At 42.1% G+C, this 24,042-nt stretch overlaps 1 protein-coding gene and 1 long non-coding RNA gene across 6 annotated transcripts in view; one reads left to right on the top strand and one right to left on the bottom strand.

Moving 5' to 3' along the window:
- BEND2 (BEN domain containing 2) overlaps window positions 1-17,287 on the bottom strand; it is a 37,125-nt gene extending 19,838 nt beyond the window's left edge. Inside the window, exons 1-6 of one of the 5 annotated variants that reach the window (XM_045020463.1) lie at window positions 17,075-17,107; window positions 14,731-14,733; window positions 9,929-10,090; window positions 4,030-4,184; window positions 967-1,038; window positions 707-781 (exon numbers count right to left, since the gene is read on the bottom strand). In XM_045020463.1, coding sequence (XP_044876398.1) covers window positions 707-781; window positions 967-1,038; window positions 4,030-4,184; window positions 9,929-10,090; window positions 14,731-14,733; window positions 17,075-17,087 — 480 coding nt within the window. In that variant the 5' untranslated portion in view covers window positions 17,088-17,107. Of the gene's footprint in view, window positions 1-706; window positions 782-966; window positions 1,039-4,029; window positions 4,185-7,902; window positions 8,039-9,928; window positions 10,091-13,571; window positions 13,644-14,730; window positions 14,734-16,605; window positions 16,631-17,074 lie in introns of those variants that run through there. The other 4 variants (XM_045020596.1, XM_045020399.1, XM_045020326.1 and 1 more) reach the window with 4 other exon arrangements.
- On the top strand, window positions 17,000-20,278 carry LOC123372522. Its single transcript, XR_006580335.1, has 3 exons — window positions 17,000-17,185; window positions 17,622-17,936; window positions 19,021-20,278. It is a non-coding gene; the product is annotated as an uncharacterized LOC123372522 (long non-coding RNA).
- The last annotated feature ends 3,764 nt before the right edge of the window (window positions 20,279-24,042 follow it).

Genomic DNA, 24,042 nt, shown 5'->3' on the forward strand with positions numbered 1-24,042 from the left:
CATGATAAGGCGCAATAAAACCTTAAATTGTTGTGTATTAAAAGCAAAGTACAATGACCTCATCATGTAGCCCTGGTGCAAGCAGTAAGGCATACATGACATTAATTAACATTTAGCCCTAAGTCACTCCAGAAGGAGATGCTCCCTAAGGGACACAGGGCCAACCCATTACTTTCAGGAGTAGCCCTACTATAACAGCTCACCTGTATGAGTAAGATATTCATTTAGTTTTATCTTCACTGGTGCAGTTATTCAGCTTGCCAGTTACTACTTCAGATAACATAAGCAATACATTCTCCTAATTCAGCCTGAACAACAAGATTATGAATAAGGTAATATTCTAAAAGCAAACCTCAGATGCCTTCAAAATCTACATACCAAAACGTTTCCCATTACCTTGCACTTCCTTGAAGTAAATCAATGGACTCTGTATTACATATGGTGTTTTAATACTGACCTTTGGAGACACTCTCACGTTGATTACATTGTAAAAGGCTCAGTGGCTGCATATAAAAACGTCAGTCAAAAATAAGCAAAATGCATTTGCAGTTAAGTCAAGTGACGTTTATAGAAATGAACAACTGGGTGCAATAGAGTTGCAAATTGATATTACAGTGGCATATATACCAGGGATAAAAACGTGACATAATTTTGCTTTGTTTTTTGCAGAGGTTTATAAACTATTTCAAAGAGAAAAATGTGGTACCTGACAATAGTTGAGGACTTCCATAAGGGTTTTCTGCTGATCTCCTGTGTAGGACGCTTCAGATACAACACTTCCCTGTTTCATTCCAAAATAAAGAAGCTAAGCTGAAAAAAATCATGTTTTGCAGCCAGCAACATATACAGAGAAACACCCAGCTTTAGGATCTCATATCATGTTGAAAAAAACAAACAAACACAAAACTGTTTTTGTAATGAACCTCTAAAGCAATTGTCGTTACCAACAAAAAAAACACGACTTACACATTCATAATCTGGTTCATATTCATAAATGACACTTCCACCATCTTCATATTCTGTTTCCCTGGATCTTATCTAGAAAAAAATATTAAGAAACGTAAAATTAGGAATAATCACAGAATACAAGGCATTAAACAGTCTAGATCAGGGGTTCTCAATCTTTTTCTTTCTGAGGACCCCCAATACGCTATAAAAACTCCACAGCTCAGCTGTGCCACAGCTATATGCTCTTCTGCATATAAAAGTCTGGGCCAGTGTTAGGGGGTAGCAAGAAGGGCAATAGCCCGGTGCCCCATGCAACAGGAGGCCCTGTAAAGCTAAGTTGCTCAGGATTCAGCTTCAGCCCCAGGTCAGGGAGGTGGGGCTCAGAGACCCAGGCTTCAGCACCATGTAGTGGGGCTTCAGCTTTCTGCCTGGGGTGTCAGGAAGTCCAATGCTGGCCCTGCTTGGCAGACCCCCTGAAACCTGCTCGTGGCCCCCCAGGTGCTCCCGGACCCCTGCTTGAGAACCATTGGTCTAGATGACCTATATATTTTTCCGGAACCCAAGGCACTGGCTTAATATATTAGGGGTAGCAACTATTGAGGAGGATGTTTTCAAACAAAGCAGATTAATATATATTTGTTCTAGAATTAGTCACACCATAACTGTGACACGTAAGTTTTCAAGTCAGTTTTCCTTTATAAGGATTACAAACAGTTTAAAATAAAATATACATACATATCCATGTACATTTTATTGACACCTGAGTTTATTAAAAAGTAAAGAAACAAAATCTACATATTTTTCACATCTTCTAAGGTTTACTTGCTGCATGTCTCTCAGCTAGGTCAAAGCTACTCAATTTCACTTTTGTTTGTATGCAGTTATTAGTCAATATCACTTTCAATTACTCATGTACTAAAACAATGGAGAAGTGTTTAGGCTGCAGTGAATGGATATTAAAAAAATTCACTGCAATTTTAAAAAATTGAAATCTTTCCACTGACTGTTTTACAAAAACCTATTTTTTGTACAACTAAGCCCTTGCCAATAAGTAAACAGGTATACTTTATACAGCTTTAGTTAGAACCAGTGCAAAACCATGTTAGATGCGCTTATTTTGGTATATCTTAAAACTGTTCTTGTATCAAATTAAATTGTTCTGATCAATTTAGTGTATTATTTGTATTTTGGTAAACCCTAGAAGCCAGGGCCCCATTGTGCTAGACACTGGACAAACATCTGTCAGGTTTAATATCAGTTTAAGAATGTCTGCAAAGCCTTTTGTAATGGTTTAAATGAGTCAATTCAAAAGTCACACATTTGTTTAAATCAGTGCAACTTTGCTTGCAGACAAGCCCTTATATGTTGGGGTAAACCTGATCTGACACTGGGTGTCCTTGTACTCCTGAAGCACAAATGCTCTTTGGCATGGCTCTTGGAGCAGTTACTATTGCTATGTAAGGATGTGGCTGGAGAGTTAAATGGTGGCCTTTCCCATAGGAATGTAGGGCTCCATCAATGTTTTCAGAACAGAATGCTACTTACTATAGCTAGGGGCAGGCTCTAGGTTATGTGATGCTAAAGTGGATGTAAAAAGTTAAAAATAAAGATATTTCGTTTAACGCAAGCTCTTCTTTCATTAATGTGAAGAACAAAATAGCTAGGGCCTGGTCTCTTCTTCAGGAAAGACCATTTTAAGTAAAACAGCTGACACAACAAAACATGCAGATAACATTAAAAGAGCCCATGGAAGTGCCTCTTCAGAAGCTAGGAGAAAGATGATATCTGTACACTGTTATTAAAAACCTATGGCTGGCCCATACCAACTGACTTGGGCTCTAGGACACTGTGAGGTGGAAGGGTCCCAGAGCTTAGGCTGTAGCCTAAACCCCAATATCTACTCTGCAATTAAACACTCCTGCAGCCAGGGCCGGCTCCAGGCACCAGCTGACCAAGCACATGCTTGGGGCAGCACCTTGGGGCGGGGCGGTGCTCGGGTGGGTTTTTTTTGGGTTCGGCCAGGCAGCGCTGGAGATTTTTTGTTTGTATTTGTTTCGGCTGGCAGCGCTCCGGGGGGGGGAGGGGCGGGCCTTGGGCGTCGCGGCGCTCGGGGGGGGCAGGGGCTTCGGCGGTGCTCGGGGGGGGGTTAAGGTGGGGTGGCGCTCTTTTTTTTTTTTTGCTTGAGGCTACAAAAAGGTTAGAGCCAGCCCTGCCTGCAGCCCTTTGAGCCCAAGTCAGCTGGCACAGGCCAGCTGCCAGTTTTTAATTGCAGTGTACACATGCCCATAGTGTCCCTTGTTATACGAAATTTTTCTGTAGACAGGAATCAACAGTGCCACCCTGTGGAGAAAGACTTAAAAAAAATTAAAATAAAGATGCTAATTTTACCTGTAAGCTGCGAGAAGCCCTTTGTTCTGCATTTGATTTTTCTTTTTTAAATTACACCAAATTTCTGCCACACTACTCAAATGAAAAATGATATAATATGTAATACTGTCAGAGTTCAAATATAATCTGGCACCCTGTTTTAGTACCGAGGAGACCACTTTGTTGATATTTAAAATGTAAACATGTTTTCTTTTATGTTCTTCAGCTGGCCATTAAAGCATAGCTCCATGCTATGAACCAAGTTCTGCCCACAGACATTCATCAATGTGAGAGCTGCGTGATCTATTGTTGGACATAGTTTGCCCAATGATTTGCCCATCGGTCAACAGGTAAGGATGGATGATTGGTATCACTCCATCTAGAAACCTGTTGGAAAGGAAAGACGTGTCCCTAATGCATCCTGCTTTTTAGAAGAATATAAGCTTGCATGTCAAAGGTTTGCTTGCAGGACCAACCCTCAGACTGTCAGCTTTTCAGAAAAGGAGCTGTCTGTTCCTCTGCACATGTACAATGCCTAGCAAAATGGGGCTCCAACCCTTCTAAAAGCCTCTTGACACTACTGTAATACAAATAATCATAATTCACAGAAAGGGGAAGTATCTAAGACAATTCTCTCACATGAGAACTGGAATTGCTAACAGCAGTGCAATTTGCCGGAAAAAGCAGAGCAAGTGTTTGTTTAGATACACATACCATGCTATTTCTCACCAGAGAGGGGGTAAGTCGTCGTCTTTTATGCAAAAAAACATATTCCATTTCTTCTGGGTTCTGACCATCTCTTTGCACACTTGTAGAATGGCTCATCTGCGACACCACTGGCTCACTCAGTACTGACAAACCTTCCTCTCCTATAAAAGCCAAAGTTAAAAGAAAGCATGTTAGAAAACTCCTCCCACTGAATTGACAGGAATTGTTTCAGGGAAATTCTATGGCCTGTATTATACAGGAGGTCAGACTAGATGATCACAATGGTCCCTTTTGGCCTTGGAATCTATGAATTAGACATCTGTCATGACAAGCAAGAACAATAGCTTACTTTTAAAACTTCAGCATCCTGGCCATTTAAGATTAATTACTATCTAACGATCATGCACTAAATTATTTGCTCATTTTATCCTCTAATTAAATTTTATTAAACTTCATTCCTTCCAATTCCTCCTCAAAATGCATTTCATTTGCCATACTTTCCATTGTTGACTTTCACTTCTGAGTTACCCACGCCTCTTCTTGCCTTACCTCATTCTTCATTTAAAAACCCCCACACAACAAAATTCTGTGAAATACAATTTAAATGCGATACAGAACTCACCATTATCTGTATTTGCTTTACCCTCATCTCTCCCTTCCCTAAGTATTCACTCCTTTTATCACCTTCAATTTTTGAGTGTGTTTATCTCTGTTAGCAAACTAACTGATGTTGTTTGATAAACATTTAACAGCAAAACTGTACATCTGCAAACAAATACTTGACATTGGTCAACTTATATTTTAATACTTTTGTAACTTTTACATGACTAAATTAAGTTTGCCTGTGATTGACCGGGAAAAAAAAAGTTACAGCTTCTTGAACAAGAAGCTTATGTCAAATGTTATCCTAAACTTTACAACTAAGTTAGAGGGCCAGATCTTCAGCCCATCTCAAGTCTCCTTTGAACTGGCACAAAGGGAATTAAAAATAGGAACAGGAAAGGAAGGACTAGCAGGTGATGTGATCCTGGCTGGCAGTGTTGCTCCTTGAAAGCTACTATCTGCCAGTGCAAGATAGAGCATAATCATCCCCTTGTTATCTTGTGCTACCTTGTTGGTTTTTTTGTATTTCACCTACTGGCTCTCATCTTATTTATACTTATCAGAGGTGTAACCGTGTTAGTCTTGTGGATACAGACTAACAGATTTATTTGGGCATAAACTTTCATGGGTAAAAAACCCCACTTCTTCAGATGCATGGAGTGAAAATTACAGATACAGGCATAAATATACTGGCACATGAAGAGAAGGGAATTATCTTACAAGTGGAGAACCAGTGTTGACCAATACTTAGGTTGTGAGCTGTTTGGGAAAAGGACTCTCTTTTTGCTATGCATTTGTACAGGGCCTAGTGCAATGGGGTGGCCCTGATCTCCCATTGCGATCCCTAGCTTCTATTGATTTACAAACAAATAATTATGAATATACATGAGGCTCTTGCAACAGGACTGGTGGTGAAATGGAGAAAAGCGTGTAAAGTCACCCATGTCCACACCTCACAGATGCACCAAGTACTGCTTAAGGGCACTTGGGGATCTAGCCCATAAGGTCCAGAAACACAGTTTAAACTAGTATGGGTGGCTTGCAACACAAACAATGCAAAAGACTGCTTGTCTCTCTCTCTCTTACACACACACACACCACCCCCTCCTGCTCTGCACTGACTCAGCAAATCATAGTCCTAACCCATTTCACCTCTCAGGCAGTGGGAATGTCTCTCACCTCTTTATTTTGACCTTACTACTTCCTCTCTTGCAACCTGAGGTCCCACAAATCATAAGAAATTCCTGTATGATGGAAGTTCTGTCATGTCTCTAACTACATCATCAGAAACAATGACACTACAATTACATACAAATTCTATGCTAAGGTTGCAAAGTCAAGCACTGAAAAGGTATGACATGCAAGATTAAGACAGTCCATACAGATGGAATTTTTGGAAACTTTGCAGCAACCCTTTAGAAAATTCTACTGAGCATCTGCAAATGGCAATTTCCAATGGCTTGGAACTCTGGCAAATCTTCATAGATTTTCATAAGGAAAGTGAAAGGCACATCTCAGCCTCCAAGCCATTCTCCTGCCAAATTTCCACTTCCTGCCTCAAATCCTGAAAGTAGAAGAACTCTTTAAAGAAAAAGTTCTTAAAAGAAACAGCTGGAGGCAATAACATTAGCAGAATTACTTATTTCTGACTAATTTTATTATTTTGTATTACTGTAGCACCGAGGAGCCAATCTGGACCAGGACCCCATTGAGCTAACTAGGTGCTGTGAAAAAAGACAGTCTCTGCCACAAAGATCTTACAATCTAAGTATAAGACAGGTGACAGATAGATAGATACAGACAAACTGATGGGGGAGTACAAGGAAACAATGAGACAATATTGATTAGCATGATAGGCAGTGGTCTCAGCACACTAGCAGCCTAACCATTGCCAATCTTTTTGCAGGCATCATGGCAAAAAAGAGTTTTAAGAAGGGATTTGATGGAGAACAATGAAGTGGCTTTGCAGATGTTTATGGGGAGCTGCTCCCAAGCATGAGGAGCAGCATGGGAGAAAGAAGAAAGATGCTTGTTTGAAAATTTAACAAGTGGACAATAGACACTGGCAGCATTGGTCAATCTGAGGCAGAAGTCAACATCTTGAGAGTGAATGAGAGATGATAGGTAGCGACAGGATAGGCCATGAAGGGCTTTGTAAGTGCAAACAGGGCCTAGCGCAATGGGGCAGCCCTGATGTCCCACTGCAATCCCTAGCTTCTACTGATTTACAAGCAACAGTTTATGCTTGATCCAATAAAGAAAGGGAAGCCAGTGGAGGGATATGAAGATAGGAGTGATGTGGTCAAAGTGATGGACTAGGAGAATTTTCTTTGTAGCAGCAGTCTGAATGGATATGAGGGGCAAAACTGCATTTGTCAAAGCCAGAGAGAAGGACGTTGCAGTAATTGACAAGTGAGATGATGAGAGTTTTAGTGGTGTGAAGGGATAGCAAAAGTCATATTTTAAAGATGTTAGGCAGAAAAAAACCCAACAATATCTACACATAGCCTGGATGTAAGGACTTACAGAAAGGTCCAAGCTGAAGATAACAGCTAGGTTACAGGCCTGAATGATAAGCAGGATGGTGGTGGTGTCCACAATGATCAAGAAAGGAGGTGGTGAGGAACATGGGGGAGGGGAAGAAAGATTAAGAACTCTGGTTTAACCATGTTGAACTTGACTGATAGCTAGATATCTTCAAGGTGGTTCAGAGACAGACAGACGGACACTTTAGTTTGGACAGAAGACAGGTCTGGAGTGGAGAGGTAGATCTGTGAGTTGTCCAGGTGGAGATAGTTGTTGAATTTGCGGATGAGATTACTCAGAGATAAGGCATAGTACGAGAAGAGAAGGGGACCAAGGACACAGCCCTGTGGACTCCCAGAAAATAACTTCACTCTTGAAAATGGCTGAACCACTTTGGCTGAAACTTTATTAAAAATAGATTAGCTTAATGCAAAGAACAAACATGGACAATTTCAGTCCAAATGGTTAAGTCTGGAAAAGTTATTTTGATGCTGACAGACAAGCTGCCAGCTCATGCCACAGACCCAGGGTCTCAGTGAACACTAACAAATGCATAGCTTTTAACCAGTCCGACTTACCTGTGGGTTAGCATAGTTAGAAATAGACACTGGGGTTATAAGAATGTGTTTAGACTTTATGGAATGCTTGTAGAATGCTACATGTATTAATCCTACTTACACTACCTGTATCTCATGGTATAAAGCTATATTGAGTGTTTGCGTTGTAAACCTCTGTAATTGTTTAACTCACCAAACAGGAAAAGCAGCATTAATGAAGGTAAAGTGCTCGTCCTGCACACAAGATGGCCCAATGAAGGCAAATGAGACATTGTGTAGCATCAAAGGACAGAGACCTTCTTGATTGCATTCCTCACTCCCACCAGGAAGGGAAGGCGTGTGCATGAACTCATCCCATCAGCTTGGATTCTGGAGTGAAGGGGATAAAAATGCCTGACAAGGAGAAACTGGGTCTCTTTATGCGGTCTGGACTCTAAGAGGCAAAGATTCCTAAATATAAGGAAGAGATCCCCAGGCTGCTTAGCTTGGGTGAGCCCTAAAGGATATATAGAGCTGCTTATTATAGAAGCTTATATTACCTTTTTAAATCTAAGACTGTAACTAATTTGTGTGTGTATGCTTCCTGTTTTAACTTTGTAAATAACTATTTCTTTTCTTAATTAATAAATCTTTGGTTAATTTATTACAGGATTGGCTACAGGCATTGTCTTTGGTTTGAGATCTGAATACAACTGACCTGAGGAAAGTGACTGGTCCTTTGGGACTGGAGTAACCCTGAATATTGCTGTGATTTTTGGTGTAAAAGTGACCATCTATCACATAGTCCAGCTTGCCTGGATGGAAGATATACTGGAATGCCCAAGGGGACTGTCTGTGACTAGATGTTAAGACTGTTACAGTACTTTAGGACTTCATACTTATTACTGGGTTGGTGAAATATAATTATAGAAAATACAACCAGTTTGGGGATTCTGCCCTTCTCTTTGACAGTCTGCCCTGAGGCTGGCACTCTCAGTTGTGAGCCACTCAAGACAACATAACAGTTTTCAGCTGAAAAGAGGGGCTTTTAACGGTAAGTGCTGGACACCCTCAAATGTAATAGCTGCCAACTCTTACTTACTATGACAGGAGTCTTTAAAAGTTCCTTCCTTGCTTGCTATTTAAAAATAACAACACCCACCCACCATTTTGGCGGGGAGGAGGCTCACAAAATGATCATCATGCTTCCTCTGCTGATTCTGAAATAATAGTTAAATTATCCTCCAAGACTTGGGCTGACATCCATCTGTGACTGCTGGTTCACAAACTGATGACCTGGCACGTTTGTTCTGCTGTATTAGAAAACAAAACCAAACAAAATACCCCTCACTATAGCTGGGGAGAGATGAGGAAAAGAAGGGAGAGGGGATATCAATGTGTTTTCAAGTGGAAATCTACAAAAACCAAGAGTAAACTTTACTGTCAAGCAGAAAACAATAGAAAACAACCGTGTCCGTGTTATGAAACATGGCAGCTGGCTTGGATTCACTGAAGAGCTATCCTGACAATAATCACTGTAAATAGTTGCTTGTATTTAGGACCCTTTTATACAATGCTTGTTTCATCCATTTCCCATGCACAGTTGGTAATTTTGCTTTTTTAAAAAATGTTTTGCTGAACACACTCAACAAATGTAACTGCCTAAACTTACTACCTTCATGGGCATCTTGTATCTAATAGTTAGCAAGCAAAGTTTCTCAAGACTACAACCCAATTCTCCCCCTGCTAGAGTTCAAAACATTAAAGGGTATCTACAGTTGGCAACACCCCAACTTAAATGACCACTTTACTAGAATAGTGCATAAAAGAATTTTCATTGTATCCCAATTACTTTAGCTAAATGCCACACCTACTGGGCAGCCAGGATTCTCTGGTCTTGTTTTTTCCCCTCTAAATTACACACTAATCTTCCTACAACGGATTCTATTTGAAATAATGAATTCCTATGTATGTGTGAGAAAAACAATTCTTAAACCTTATTATTGAGATCACCGCTAACAGGGAAGATCCTTAAGGAGAAACAGATTCTAAAATTACTTGTTTTAAACTATACTATCAAAACTATTAGCTATTAATAAGTAGCTTGTTTAAGGTTTTAGAGAGACACATACAACAGAAAAAGTAATGGGGAATATAGTGTTAAAGATACAATCACTGAGCACTCTGCCAGAAGGATGGGCTATGGGCATTAACTCTCAGAAGAAATTAAGTGTATTTACCATATGCAAGTTGAGTCATGTAGTGATCATCACTGTTTACTTGAGCATTTTGTTCCACTGACACGCAGCCTTGTGTGGACAGTCCATTTTCTGCATCTTCTATTTCAGAATTTTCAATTATCACAGCTTCAACATCATCCTCAACTCTCACAGAAACATAATCTAAAAGCATGTACAGAAAGAAAGAGAAGTCTGGACACCACTCTGTATACCATTCTAATGGCAGTAGCAAATTTACCACACCTAATATTACCCACTTATTTGAACTGTACAATAGCTTAGCTGGAATTAAACTGAAATTGGAGTGTTTAAGATTTAAATCATCTTCCAAGACATGCATTGTGATTCTAAGTGATATTAACAAGGGAGAAGGTTACAAAGCAGGTTGGGTGAGATTTTAAAAATCACTTAGCATCGGCCTAACTGTTTCTACAGACTAGGAACTGTTAGGCCCCGTGAGCACTTGTGAAAATCTCACCCTTTATGTTTAAATACTCAATCGCACTGAAACTGGAGAACCATTGAAAAAATATAATTACAAAAAGCTAGGCTTAATACTATCAAAGTAAATCAGTTCACAATTCCATACTTAGTTGTTATATTATGGTAGCATTTGAGCCCAAACAGGAATGAGGTCCCAATATGAGAGACACTGCCAACATACAGAAAGCCAAAGGTCCTGCCCCAAAATGCTTACAGTCTAACTGTAACATGCCAAATGTTGACACAACCACAGTAAATGCTCTGGGTTCAGAATGTTTGCACTGCAGTTACATCTGGCATTTCCTTTATTTTGAGAAAACACTTTTTAAAAAATTATATGCAATATAACTATATTAAAGGAACAATAAGACTATAAAGCCAAGCACTGAAAAGTTAGGAAGAGTCAGAATTCAGGCTGCCTGTGAAACTATAACTTAGCCTCCTGGTGCATATGTATTATGATACTATCTTTAGCCACATGCTGTTTTTCCACACCTGATTCAATGCATAACATGAACTGTGCTCTGGGTATGAATCTGCCACCTTTCCTCTTTGCTCCTATCCAATTATTCCCACACACTCAGTTTTCTGATCAGACCAAAAATGGGATAGAGAGCCTTTTCCCATCAGGTCTTTAAAAAGCTCTTCAATAACTGGGTTTGAGCCTATTCACTCAGGCAAGACCAGATCCTATTATAGCAGTGTTTGGGCACTATCACATTATGACACATTGACTCAGCATGTTAAAGGTCCTTTCAGAGAGGTACTTAAGCACATGAGTAATACCACAAGAATCAATGGGATTACAGCTATGCTTAAATTAGGCACTTGCTTAAGAGGCTGGCTGGCTGAGTTGGGGCATTGTATATATATATATAATAGGTGTGTGTTGTTATTAATTATATAAAAACAAATGGGTGGCCAAACTGTGGTTCCAAGCCACATGTGGCTCTTTTACAGTTAAAGTGTAGCTCACAAAGCCCCCTCCACATACCCCCATTCTCCACCTACCAGACTTGGGGGGCGGGGGCACAAGCTTAGGACCTCTGCCTTGCAGTGGTGGGGGATCTCAGGGCTTCAAACCCACAGAGTGCACCTGCTGGGGCTCGGGGCTTCAGCAGGAGCAGGGCTGAAACCCTGAGCCCTGGCAGGTGCCGAAACCCCAACTCCTGGCAAGTGTACCCCGGCTCTCAAAGTTCTGAATACTGTTGTATGTGGCTTGGCAGGCCAGTAAGTTTGGCCACCCCAATATATAAAAAATGAATTGTCTGCAGCTTAGACAGGTGAGTCTGATCTAAGTGATATAGCCATAAACTACAGTTTATTTTAAAACTTGTATAATTACAAAACAAACAAGAAGTTGCTATCTTGCTTGTCTGTTGATGCCAACAAAATAATTATTCCTCAGCACACAGATGCCTAAGAGAGGCTGGAAACTTTCAGAGTTGTTTTAAGAAATATTTTATTTATTTGAATTTTGTGTTAAAAAGAGTTTCATATGAAATAATATAGACATTCATCTTTCCCAATAAACTGACTTATTTAAAACAAACAGCTGTGGAAGTTTGCAGACATCTGCAGATAAGCCCTTCCTGTCTCTCAATCCTGTCAACGATTTGGACTTTTTGCTGGAAAGTGGCAGTAAAATGCAGCACTCAGTGAGATATCTGAACCACTCAGTTATGAGGAACCTAAAACAATGACAAGTATTTCCAGAAAAAGGAAGTGTATTTTGAATATTCAGTATAGTCTGCCACTATAATCTCACTATTTTTACTAAGTGTCCATTTAGCTGACCACAGCAGTTTTAGTTCAAAGGGACGAATTGATAAAGGAACAAACCCCTTCGCAATTTTAGAGGGAATTACTATTTCTGCTGTTTTTGGCATTCTTTGAGATGCTTAATAAAAAACAAACTCAACGTGTCATTAACACTCCTGATCTGTTATTTAAACCATGAATGCTTAACAGGAATGAAATGCTTGCTGAGAAATCCTTACTGATAACAGCAAAGATCTAATGGTAAGACTGGTGGCCCATGGAGTTCATGAGCAATGGAAGAGAACTAGCAATTGGGTAACGTACTACTAGCAGTTGTTAGAGGGCGGAAAAGAAGCTGAGGATTCAGAAAATCAGTACCACTTTTTAATTTAGGCTTGTGGTGTAAAATGCATGTATGGATATAGACTTGATTAAACACCAATGTCATTTAATACTAGAGAGTTTTTAAAAGTAAAGCATAGTATTAGAGGGCATATCCAGTATTTAACTATCGGGGCACACTTTCCTACAGCAGCAGAAGAAATGAATCTCATAATTTAATAGATCACTTCCACTTTATAGTACCACGGTCATATAGTCTAAAAGAAAAATGTTTCACCTATTCAGGTTAAAATATCCATGCCTTCAAAACCTTAGTACAAAAGAACATTTCAGATATATATTTACTCAAAGCAGTATCTACAAAAACAACTTCTCTTTATAAATGTTTGTTCTCATTTTGGTGCTCTTAAAAATGAGAAATCAATAGCACACAGCAGACAAATGCCATGTAACATGTCCCACACAGAAACTAGAATTAAGCCACCAAAATCTTTTTAATGTGTGATGCAAACTAAGATTTTAATCCAAGTTCCTGGGAGCAATGGCTAGAGCATTAACTGACTAAATTACCTAACTCCACAATCAACATAAGAATGATCATATGGGTCAGAGCAATGATCCATCTAGCTCAGTGGCCAATGCCAGGTGCTTCAGAGGGAATGAACAGAACAGATAAGCATCAAGTGATCAAAAAAAAATTTTTTTAACAGAGATATTTGTAAGTTTCCAGTAACTGTCTCATGGAAACAAAAAAATCATAATTAAGAAAAATAGTGTCAAACATTCCTCAGGTTTTGAGTTGCACCTTCTCAAGGGAAAAATTACTTTCACCGTAAAATGAAAAAACACACATACTGGTGCTTTGCTGCATCATAAATTAAGTATTACAGTAATAAAGTAAATATATTTGGTGCTACTTCTTTAAATCATTTAACAAGTCATTCCAATGAATCAACAGGCTAACAAAGTTCTGCCTGGAAATTTAATAAAGAGTAAATGTACGTCCAAAGAAAGCTTCAGTCATTTAACTCTTTTCTTGCTCAGAATCAATACATACCCTGGGTTATGCTGTTTAGAAGATGGCCAGTTATTTTCAGTAAAGCAGCAGGATACTATATGCTGTATGACCCTATAGGATATACAAATGCACCTCATACTTTGTACATTCAGAGCACAAGAAGATTATTATAGACAGAGCAGAGCTACACACTGATTAGGACATTCTGTCCCAAGTTTTTGTCAGTTTTGTTTCTTTAATTTAACATTTTATGATCATTATTCGTAGTTATTTTAGCATTTTTCAGTACAGTATTTATGAAGAACTCTAGTTGCCTTTGTACAGAACCATCGGAATCTCTGCACGAAAGTTAAAAGCATTTAAAAATGTAGGGCAGCTGCTTCATGATGACTTATATAGAGATAAAACTGTTCGACATCTGACTATATCAGTCAGATGCATCAAAAATATTAATATCTTAAGCTATAGTCTATATCTAGCAAAATCAAAATTACTGCTGTCAAAAATTACTACTGTCAGTAGTGACATTTGAACACAAACTCTTACAGAGCCTGGTTTCAACTGAGCAGATGGCTTGCTGACTATTGTTGTCAGAGCTGTACCGGTGTGGTGCTCTGCTCTCTCCAATGTTGATATCACTCGGCTGCATGCTTGAGTTCCATCTGTGTGCTGCCCCAGCTCTGCGCAGATAGCTGACACAGCAGACCCAACGAGAACCCCCAATAACCAGAGTCCAGTAAGATGCAAAGCCACGTCGCTTTCCCAGTTCATTTTCACCTGCTAGGAGTGCTTCCCAAAGCACTTTGCTCTGCTTGCACCATCAGTTGGCACTGGTTAAATAACATTTTTCCATTCACTTTCACCTTCTGATGACATGCCTGTGTGAATTACGAAGTGTACAGCATATGTATGTAGTTATTTTTTGGAATATAGAATGCCTGTGTTCTGAAAAATCAGTATATAGATGTGTTGGAACCTGTTTGACATATGGCTTGCTCTGAAATTATCAGGAATGCATGTTTTCATGAGAAACAGAATTGTGGCTTCACAAAAACAAAAGCATTATTTGATAAGGTGGGTTTCTCTCACACACATACACAGGCTTGCATGACTCCTTCATTAGGAAACAATTTTTAATGTGGAGCTCTTCCTTGATTTCTTTCAACTTTTCCCTATACTCATAGGTTTTGTATCAGACCATCTTGTCCTTTTGGCTGAGGACAGATGAATATGGCACTCTCTGCAAGCAAACAATACCAATCAAGCTATTTCTTAAGCCAAAAGATGCATGGAATACTAACAGTCTGACATACAAGATTGCTGGCAAGATATCTATTTCCTGGTCCTAGTCACATGACTACAGTCATATGACAAGGAGTCATTCTTCACTGCCTTTAGGGCTACCGTTGCAGAAGGCACTCTACTGATTGCAGGATGATGCCTACATTGCTTACAGGCTCAGGATGTATTTTCTGATTCTCTTGTTGGGAGCATGGTGTACTTCCAATAACCTATAGAGTAACTTTTTTTTTTAATTGGTTACTTGAAAGCTCCAATAGTCTTGTCTGAAAGTTTGTAATTTAGCTTTGGGTCTCCCACAGCCCAACAGACAATTTTTTTTTTTGGGTAAAAATTAACCCACCCCCAATCAAACTGTAGCAATGAAAAGCAGAGATAGGAAAATAGTTTAAACAGAATGGAGAAAAGTAAGATGGATGAAAGAAAGAGGAACACAGTAGAACTGTTGCAAGAAATACACTGCAAAATACACACAAAAATAAAGGGTTTGTGCAGATTTTCCACAATAAAACAGAACAATATTCCCAACACAGCCTGCTCCAGAGCTGCCTGGGGACCCCCTGTGAGAACTGCTATAGAAAGACTCTACAAACTGAAACTTTCCATTTCCTATCACGTCCCATTAGATGATCCTGTTTTAGTTGCTTATAATTTTGCTAAATTCAAACATTTGCATGGAAATTTTCCATGGTGTCTGCCTCTTGCTTAATTTTTTGAGAACATTTCAGTAAAAACAGTTCAGCCATTTCTTAAAATGAGTTAATGGGGAAAAAATGTTTTGCACTTGTTAAAACTTTCTTGCAACTATTTAAGAAGGTGTAGCCCCAACATGCTTTGAAAAAGGGTCTTGAAATTTGGAAGGGGGCTTCTCTTACAACAGGAATTTGCCTTTTTACTGCCCCTGAGAAAATCTGCACACATTTGGCCAAGTTACATGCCCTTGAAAAATCATAGTGTGCACACGCTCAGTAGAGACTTGAGAGTTTAGCAACTAAATTCTCCAAAGATCCCATGGGTACTGGCTATATTCCAGCCTGGGAAGACTTCACTTTTTCTGTAACTGTTCCTCCTAGCTGACCAGGGGGGGTCACTGGGCACAAAAACAGAGAACAGGGTGACTGACTGTCCCAGCTGTGCTCTAAACGTTCCCCATATTGCCACCCAGAAGGAAGCCACCTGACTAAAGCAAAGGGTGTGAAGGGGCAAAGGGAAGAGGGGGGGACATTCAAGTGAGGCAGAAGGGGCAGACAGGGATAATGGGGTAGAGTCAGATCTGCAACCACTTGGGATTGCGTTACAAAAAATTACATTGGAAGAAAGTTAAGGTGGCAAATCTAGTTACTCCTCAAAAGTGAAGCAATACCAGCATTAAAGCAGCCTATGGGCGGTGAGGGCAGCACCTCCTGTCTGATTCCCCTCCCCCAGAACTGGAGGGGATAATGACCCCCCCCCTCTAAAGCCCACGCACTGGGGAGGGGGGAGAAGGTGAACCGCACCTCCACTGGCTTGCTAAACCCACGGTTGTGAGTTCAATCCCTGAGGGTCAGAGGGGCAGCCGTGTTAGTCTGGATGGGCACAAAGCGACGAGGAGTCCTGCGGCACCTTACAGACGTACTGGAGCACAAGCTTTCGTGGGTGAATGAGGGGCCATTTAAAAAAGTGGGGGTGCAAATCAGTCTGGGGGTTGGTCCTGCTTTGAGCAGGGGGTTGGACTAGGTGACTCCTGAGGTCCCCTCCAGCCCTGACAGCCCATGAGCCTGTTCTAACCTATTACCTCCTGGCCCGGTGACTCGCGGCGGCGGCGGGGGGAGGGGCGCCATCCTGGTCCTGTTTAACGCCCCTCCCCCAAATCCCACATCGCCGGGGGGGGGGGGGGGGCGGCACCTCCTGTCCTGTCCCCACCCCCCACACGCGGCTCGGCACCGCCTGGCGCCACAGACAAAGCGCGAGGACGCCCCCTCCCAATCCCTCAAGGCAGGAGGCCACCGCCCCCCACCAAGCGCCCCCTCCCTCAAAGCCCCCTCCGCCGCTCGGCCAATGACGCCACTGGCGACAAGCAGCCGGGAGGACCAATAGCAACAGCAAGGTTGGTCGGAACCGGCCAATAGGATGGGGTATTGTGGGCGTGGCTTGGCCGGCTCCGCAAAGAACGTTTGGGTCCGGCCGTTGCGAACGACAGGGGAACGTTTCCTACACGCGGGCAGCTCCGCACGCCGGCGGCGGGGGGGCAGTTAGGCACTTACCCTCCGCGGACATGGCGCTGCGGGGGGTGTCCCGGGCGGGTGGCGAGCCGGGCTCCGCGCAGGCAGGTGTGGCCGGAATGTGGCGTTGGAAACGGAAGCGGCTTCGCCGACGTGAGCAACAAACTGTTTTGAATCCGCGCGGCTGCGCAGTGGGGACGGGGGCGCGTCCGGCAAACGGCGTCCCGCCCGGCAGCGGCCCCTGGCCCCATGCGCTCCCCGGAGCCCCGCAGTTGGGGAGGGGCAGCATCTCCCGCCCTGGGGAGCCCCCCCGCCCCCGCGGGTAGCAGGCGTGTGGGGAGCCCGGCCCTGACGTTCCCCGACCCCGCACACAGGCGAGGGGGAGGGGCGGTGGCTGTTGCCCTGGGGCGGGGGAGTCTGGGCTGCCCCCGGGTGCGGCATCTCCGCCCTTACCCCCGTCTGGGCGTCGGGCCAGAGACACGGGGGCGGGGCGGGGCGCTGCACGTGGCCCCCTGCACGTTTAGGGATACCTGGGGGAGAACAACCGCTTTAGGCCACTGCCCTCTGATCTGTCTGTGCCTGACACCAGGGGGCTTGTGTTCTCCGTGGCCGGCTGGAGCCAAGCACTGACAGGAGCCCTGGATGCTGCAGCAGGGGTTCGCCACCGCCTCCTTTCTGAGTCTCCCCCGCCAACAGGCTAGCATAACTCCACAGCCAGCTTGCGTCACAACAACTGGTTTTCTGCATATAAAACTCATGACTGACATTAAGGGGTAGCAAGCCAGGCCGTTACCCGGGACCCCAACAAAGCTAAGCTGCTCATGCTGCGGGACTTCGGCTTTCGGTCTAATGCCGCTCTTCTTGGTGAACCGTCTGAAACCTGCTCGTGGGCCTTGGCACCCTGGTGAGATTATAGGGTTGCCATCTTTGTAACTCCACAAAACCAATCACCCTTGTCCCACTTCTCTGAGCCCTCTCCCCACCCTACCCCCCACACTGTTGCTTGCTCTCCCATACCCTCACTCACTCATTTTCACTGGTGTGGGGAAGGGGGTTGTGGTGCAGGAGAGGGTACAGGTTCTAGGCTGGGGTGTGGCCAGAAATAAGGGGGTCAGGCTGCGGGAGGGGGCTCTGGGTGTGGGGGGAAAGGGCTCTGAGATAGGGGGTTTGGAGTACAGAGAGAGAGGGTTCCAAGGTGGGGTGTGGGGGGGGGGTCAGGCTCTGGTGTGGGACTGGGGATGATGGGTTTGGGGTACAGAAGAGGATGCAGGCTCGGGGAGGAAGTTTGGGTGCAGGAGGGGGCTCAGGGCTGAGGCCATGGGCCTCGAGCGGATCACCGGAAGCAGCAAGAAGTGCCTGCTGGAGGGGTGGCCAGGGGGCTCGGTGTGCTGCCTCCATCTGCAGGCAGCGCTTTCATTGGCTGTGGTTCCTGGCCAATGGGAGCTGTGGGGGCAGTGCATGCAGTCCCCCAGGCCATGCCTAGGCGTTGAGGGACTTGTCACCGCTTCTGGGGAGCCGCACAGAGCCCTGCCAACCAGATCTTTAAGGAGCCACTAGGGTTCCTTTTTAACCAGGTGTTCTGGGCGAAAACTGGATGCCTGACAACCCTAGTCTGCTCACAGTTCCCATGGGAGTGTCTGGTGCCTGATTTTGGCTGGGGGAGAAGGCGGGAGGGATAGGCACAAAGCTGCCACCCTTAGGGTGTTGGGAGAGACTAGGTGGGCTAGGGAAAATCTCGCTTATTGGACCAAGTTCTATCGGTGAGAGAGGCGAGCAGAGAGAGCTGTGACAGTGCATTTTCCAGGCCTGAAGAAGAGCTCGGTGTCACTCAAAAGCTTGTCTCACTCACCAACAGAAGTTGGTCCAATAAAAGATATTGGCCTTCACCTACTTTGTCTCTAATATCCTGTGACCAAAAGGGCTACAACACCATTGCATATAACCCTTCGCAGACTGATACCTACAAACTCACTGTGTTCGGCCCTCAGCCTTGCTTCCAGTCTCTGCATTTCATGTGTGAGCAAGCCCTTCCCTCTGAACCTCCCTGACAAGAGGGGTGTGGCAAAGAGATGGGACCAGTGTGAAGGAATGGAAGAGACCCCCGGGGAAAGTAGAAATGACTGAGGTGAGACTGGCGAGATAAAGGTGGAGAGGAGAAAGGAAGGAATAGGAACATGCTGAAGTTAAAAATAGAGGAGACACAAAGGGAGTATGAGTGACATGTCAAACTTTAAACCATGAAAACAGGCAAATTTAATGTGAGCAGCCTTAATCACAAACACTACTGTAATATAAGTAATAATCTAGTATTCTGGCTATGACAGTGGTCAGTACCAGATAGTTCAGAAGAAGAAACCACATATAGATTTGTAAATAGGGAAAAAATTCTCCCAATACCTCTTTTTATGCCCTGAAGAATGAGGGGTTGTGTCCCAGACTCTACTTAGTTTGAAATGTATTGCCTTTCAGTTCCATTTAATGTGCCTTTGTTCTGTGTTATGAAAGTAAATAGGTGTGTGTGATTGTCTTCTCTGTGTTAGTCATTTTTTTATGTAACTATCACATCCCTCTTATTTATATCATTAAACTAAACAGACTCAGTCTTTTCACTCTCTCCTCTCTTTCCCACCATGGTCAACAGAACAAAGCATTACCATGTTGTTGCCTGCATCTTTGTGTAACACTGAGATATTTTTATAATTTTTTCATCAACCTAGCTAACTATCCATCAGGATTCTTGAGTTTAAGAACCATTTATAAAGTAAGATCTTTTATAACCCCAGATTTTCTAATATAAAGATGGAAAAGGGTCACTAGATTAAGTAGATTTAAGTAACACTTCCTTTTTGGTGGCACAATTTCTGTCTGTCGAATTTAGACTTACACTGTAATATGCCATCATCTCCAAGTCCTCATTTGTGGGCCAAACATTACATTCTTACACTTATGAATAGGAAAGGAATTTTGAGACAGGCAAGAACTAGTTGTAAGAGCTTTACATGACTCTTGAAATGCCTAATTGTACTATTATGGATAAAGTCTTTTCTCACTTACTCAATTATTTTGTTATGTTGGTAAATAGTGAAATTGCCATAATGAGAACCTTTGAAAACCTGTTGCAACTCTTGAGGTGTGATGTGTGTCTTTTTGGTGGTGGGTTGTTTTTTTTTTGTTTTGTTTTGTTTATTGAAATGTCTCCCTCACTTCTCAAATAAACAGTGTGGATTACCAGTTGTTTTTTAATCAGTTCATATTTTTTGTTCATTTTCAGATAGACATTCTTAAGCTTATCACAGATCATTTGTAAGTGGATCACTTTCTCACCTAAAGATTTAGCATGCTCCAGGAAGATATCATCCAGGTGTAACAGGATCAGAGAGACACAACATTGCAGTAGCCTGCTCCGGAGCAACTTGAAGAGTATAAAAGCAGCCTTCTCTCTGTCTTTTAGATCTATTTCTGTCTGTTACCAGATGATAGGAAGAGCCAGTTGGGAAAACCAAACTGGCCTTGCTGTAGCATCAAACTAATTATCTATTTGTGACTGAGGAGAAGAATGATATAAAATACTTAATTTTTTTTCTATAATGCTCACAGTAAGCAGTGCTGCCACCTTTTCTTCATCATCACTATGGAAGAGGCTGAAGTGGGGTAATCCTGCCCTGGCATTGGCACCTGCTGCAGCTGTGATGCAGAAGCACAGAATGTTGCTCTGGGGAGAGAGGCAGCCAATCAGAGGGCAGCTCAGGGGGGGGAAGGGGGGATACAGAATCTGCTTGAAGGGGGTGGTGGGAAAAAGCTGTTAGAGAAGAAGGAGAAGAAGCCAGATGTGAGCTAGCGGATGAACCGGAGCTGAGATAGGAGGTGAGATAAAAGAAGAGCACCAGAATAAAAGTAGGGGACTTAGAAGTGAGAAGGGGGAAAGAAGGTAAATAGGAAAGGTTTCAGGTCAGGAAAAGCAGAAAAAAATAGGGGATGTGAGCAGACACTATTACAGAAGGGAAATATAGGGAAATAAAATACGCAGACAACAGAGAGAGTATCAAGAGGGAAAAAAAGGAAATATAATTGGTGAAAAAGGGAATTGATTAAAAAGTTCTGTTAGATGAAAACAGATCCTGAAAACAGTAAATGAGAAACCTATGAAGGACCTAAATTATATGAACATGTGTCTGTCCACGCTGGCATTTCTGTTGGTATAATTTATGTAGCTCAGATGGGTGTTTTTTTCACTCCCCTGAGCAACAAAAAAGTTATACCAACAAAAGTGCTAGTGTAGACATAGCCTTAGTTTCCATTATCCATTCCTGCTTATGAGTCGCTTCTAAAGCCTTTTCTGTCTTTGAAATTGATAAGCATCTACACTAGATTAACATATAGGGCAGGGGTAGGCAACCTATGGCATATGTGCCAAAGGCAGCACTCAAGCTGATTTTCAGTGGCACTCACACTGTCCTAGACACCAGTCTGGGGGGGCTCTACATTTTAATTTAATTTTAAATGAAGCTTCTTAAACATTTTAAAAACCTTATTTACTTTACATACAACAATAGTTTAGTTAGATATTATAGACTTGTAGAAAGAGATCTTCTAAAAACATTAAAATGTATTACTGGCACGTGAAACCTTAAATTAGAGTGAATAATGAAGACTCGGCACAGCACTTCCGAAAGGTTGCTGACCCCTGATACAGGGCCTAATCCAGCTTTCATTGACTTCGGTGGGTTTTGGCTCAGGTCAGAGCACGCTAAAGTTATCTCAACTGTTTTTTTTTTTAAATTTAAAGAGAGGGAAGAGGGACAGATAAAGGAAAGGGATAAAATTGGGTTCCCGTTTGAGGGTCCAAAATTACCAAATGGTCATAGGGCCAATAATTTTTGGTATCCCTTAATCGAGGGACCATCTAAGAAGCTCATCTACTACTGATCTAGCCAGAGTATGTCTTTGAAGTTATTTAAACAAAAATAAGGAAACTATAAAGAAACAATGCCACTGAATGTTAAATATAAACGCTTCAAGAAGTGACAAATAACTCTGATAGTGCTGTACCAACTTTGTTTTATACCCTAATAAACTAAGCTACTCAAGTATTTATTGCTGTACATAGCATTACCCCTACAATTCCTCAAATGCTGTCTGTGATTATGGGCATTTGTTTTTTTTTCAGTGCAACTGGCTTCTCTGTTTCAGCATCAGAAGTTTGTAATAGAATTTAAAAGTTCAGCCAATTGAAATATATTCAATTTGACAAGTTAATAAGCTGACCAAACCACAATTTCTACCACACACTATCTGCATAATTCTCTTTCTCAAAAAAACTTCAGTTTTGATTTCTATAACTCCCACACTTGCTGCTTATTCTATAGGCTGATAATATAGGTAAACAGGCTAATGTTCCTCTGTTCAGAATAAAATACAAGTATTGCAAGAACATTAATAGAAAGCAAAGCTTCTTTATTTATGCAAAAGTAATTCTTTTAAATTACAAATGTTAAAGTGTATTTTAGTACTTTAATTTAGCACCTTCCAACCAGACAGAGAAATGTTTCATACCGGATGCACAAAACAGTCTGAATAACTTACCAGTCATTCAGGGTGTGATGTTAACGCAGCTCTTCTCTGTTACAAAAGGAGAAAACCCTTCCCCCACCTTTCTTTTCCCTTTCCTAAACTTGAGTTGTTATTCCAGAACTTACTTATTCCTGCTCAGGAAGTCAGTGGAGTCTAAAATGGGAGCAGCAGTAAGAGCTGGTGGGGATAGTTGCTGGGTTTACATCCTTGCCATTAGAAAATGGAATAGCAGCACTAGTAGAAGAACCCGTGGTGTCTTAGTTGGTCATCACTTATTTAGTTCTCCTATAAAAGAGCTGTCTCCCCAATAGCTGTCCCTCTATGTCTTAACATTTAAAAATCAGGAAACTTCATTATTTCAAAATGTTCCATCAGAGAATTTCCTGGACCCTCTGTTTTTGTTTTGTTTTTATATTAATACTGATATACTACTCTGAAAAAGTCTAAACCACAGTATTTAGAGGAATGGATTGGCGAGCATGGATGTGTCCCTATCCAGCTACATGCAGATGCTGTGGGGCTAGCTATGGGCTTGCCCAGGAATATGAATTCATTTCAGATACATTTCTTCATGACCCCATTCCCTTCCATTGTGCGGCATTCTGTTAGCACACAATGCATAATGGAAATAGGTGATTTTCCCTTCCTATTTTGAGTTACTTTAACCACTGCACTTTACCTAGAGATTTTGTTATAGTTTTAGCTATGTGCTGCTGCGCTTTTCTAGCTTTACCAGTCCCTTTAAACATCTTTCTCTACTTTTTATTTGAAGAGTCTAATTCTGATCTGGATCTGCCGCCCAAATTCCCCCTCCCCAGTTATTCAAAACCCAGGCGTCACTTGCCTGTGTGACTAAAAAAGTTTCCATGCTACGGAGCCATTATAATAACTTTTTTTTTACTAACTGTTGTAATTTGGGGCATCCTGCTTACTATACACATCCAACAGAGACATTACGACCTCCTCACCTTTCTTGGCAGAAACCAAATCATCAAACATCTGTAAGTTGAATTGTGGCTAGGTTTATTCCATGTGCCATGATTAAAGTGCAGCACAATGGCAGGCAAATGTCGTGCAGTGGTGTTCCTACATATTACTCCTGTGGGGAATTCTGCGCCAAAAAATTAAAAATTGTGGCATTTTAAAATGCTGCAAATTTTATTTGTCAAAATAACACAACATAATCACACCAGTTTAAATTATTTTAGTAATTTATTTCAAAGTACCTGTCAGCAAGTATGTCTGTAACACTACAGAAACACAACAAAAATTCCCCCATGAGTATAGAGTTAAAGAAACTCCTACACAAACCCAGTTCCTGCTTCTCTGTCCCCTCCCCTTTAGAGCCCAGCTGGGTCTCCACCCCCCACCCCCAAGCCCAGATACCTGCACCCCCTTCCCTCCCAGAGTCCAGCCACAGAGTCCCTGCCGGAAGTCCT

The sequence above is a fragment of the Mauremys mutica genome, chromosome 1 (genome assembly GCF_020497125.1).
Source record: "Mauremys mutica isolate MM-2020 ecotype Southern chromosome 1, ASM2049712v1, whole genome shotgun sequence".
In the NCBI taxonomy this organism is placed as follows: Eukaryota; Metazoa; Chordata; order Testudines; family Geoemydidae; genus Mauremys; species Mauremys mutica.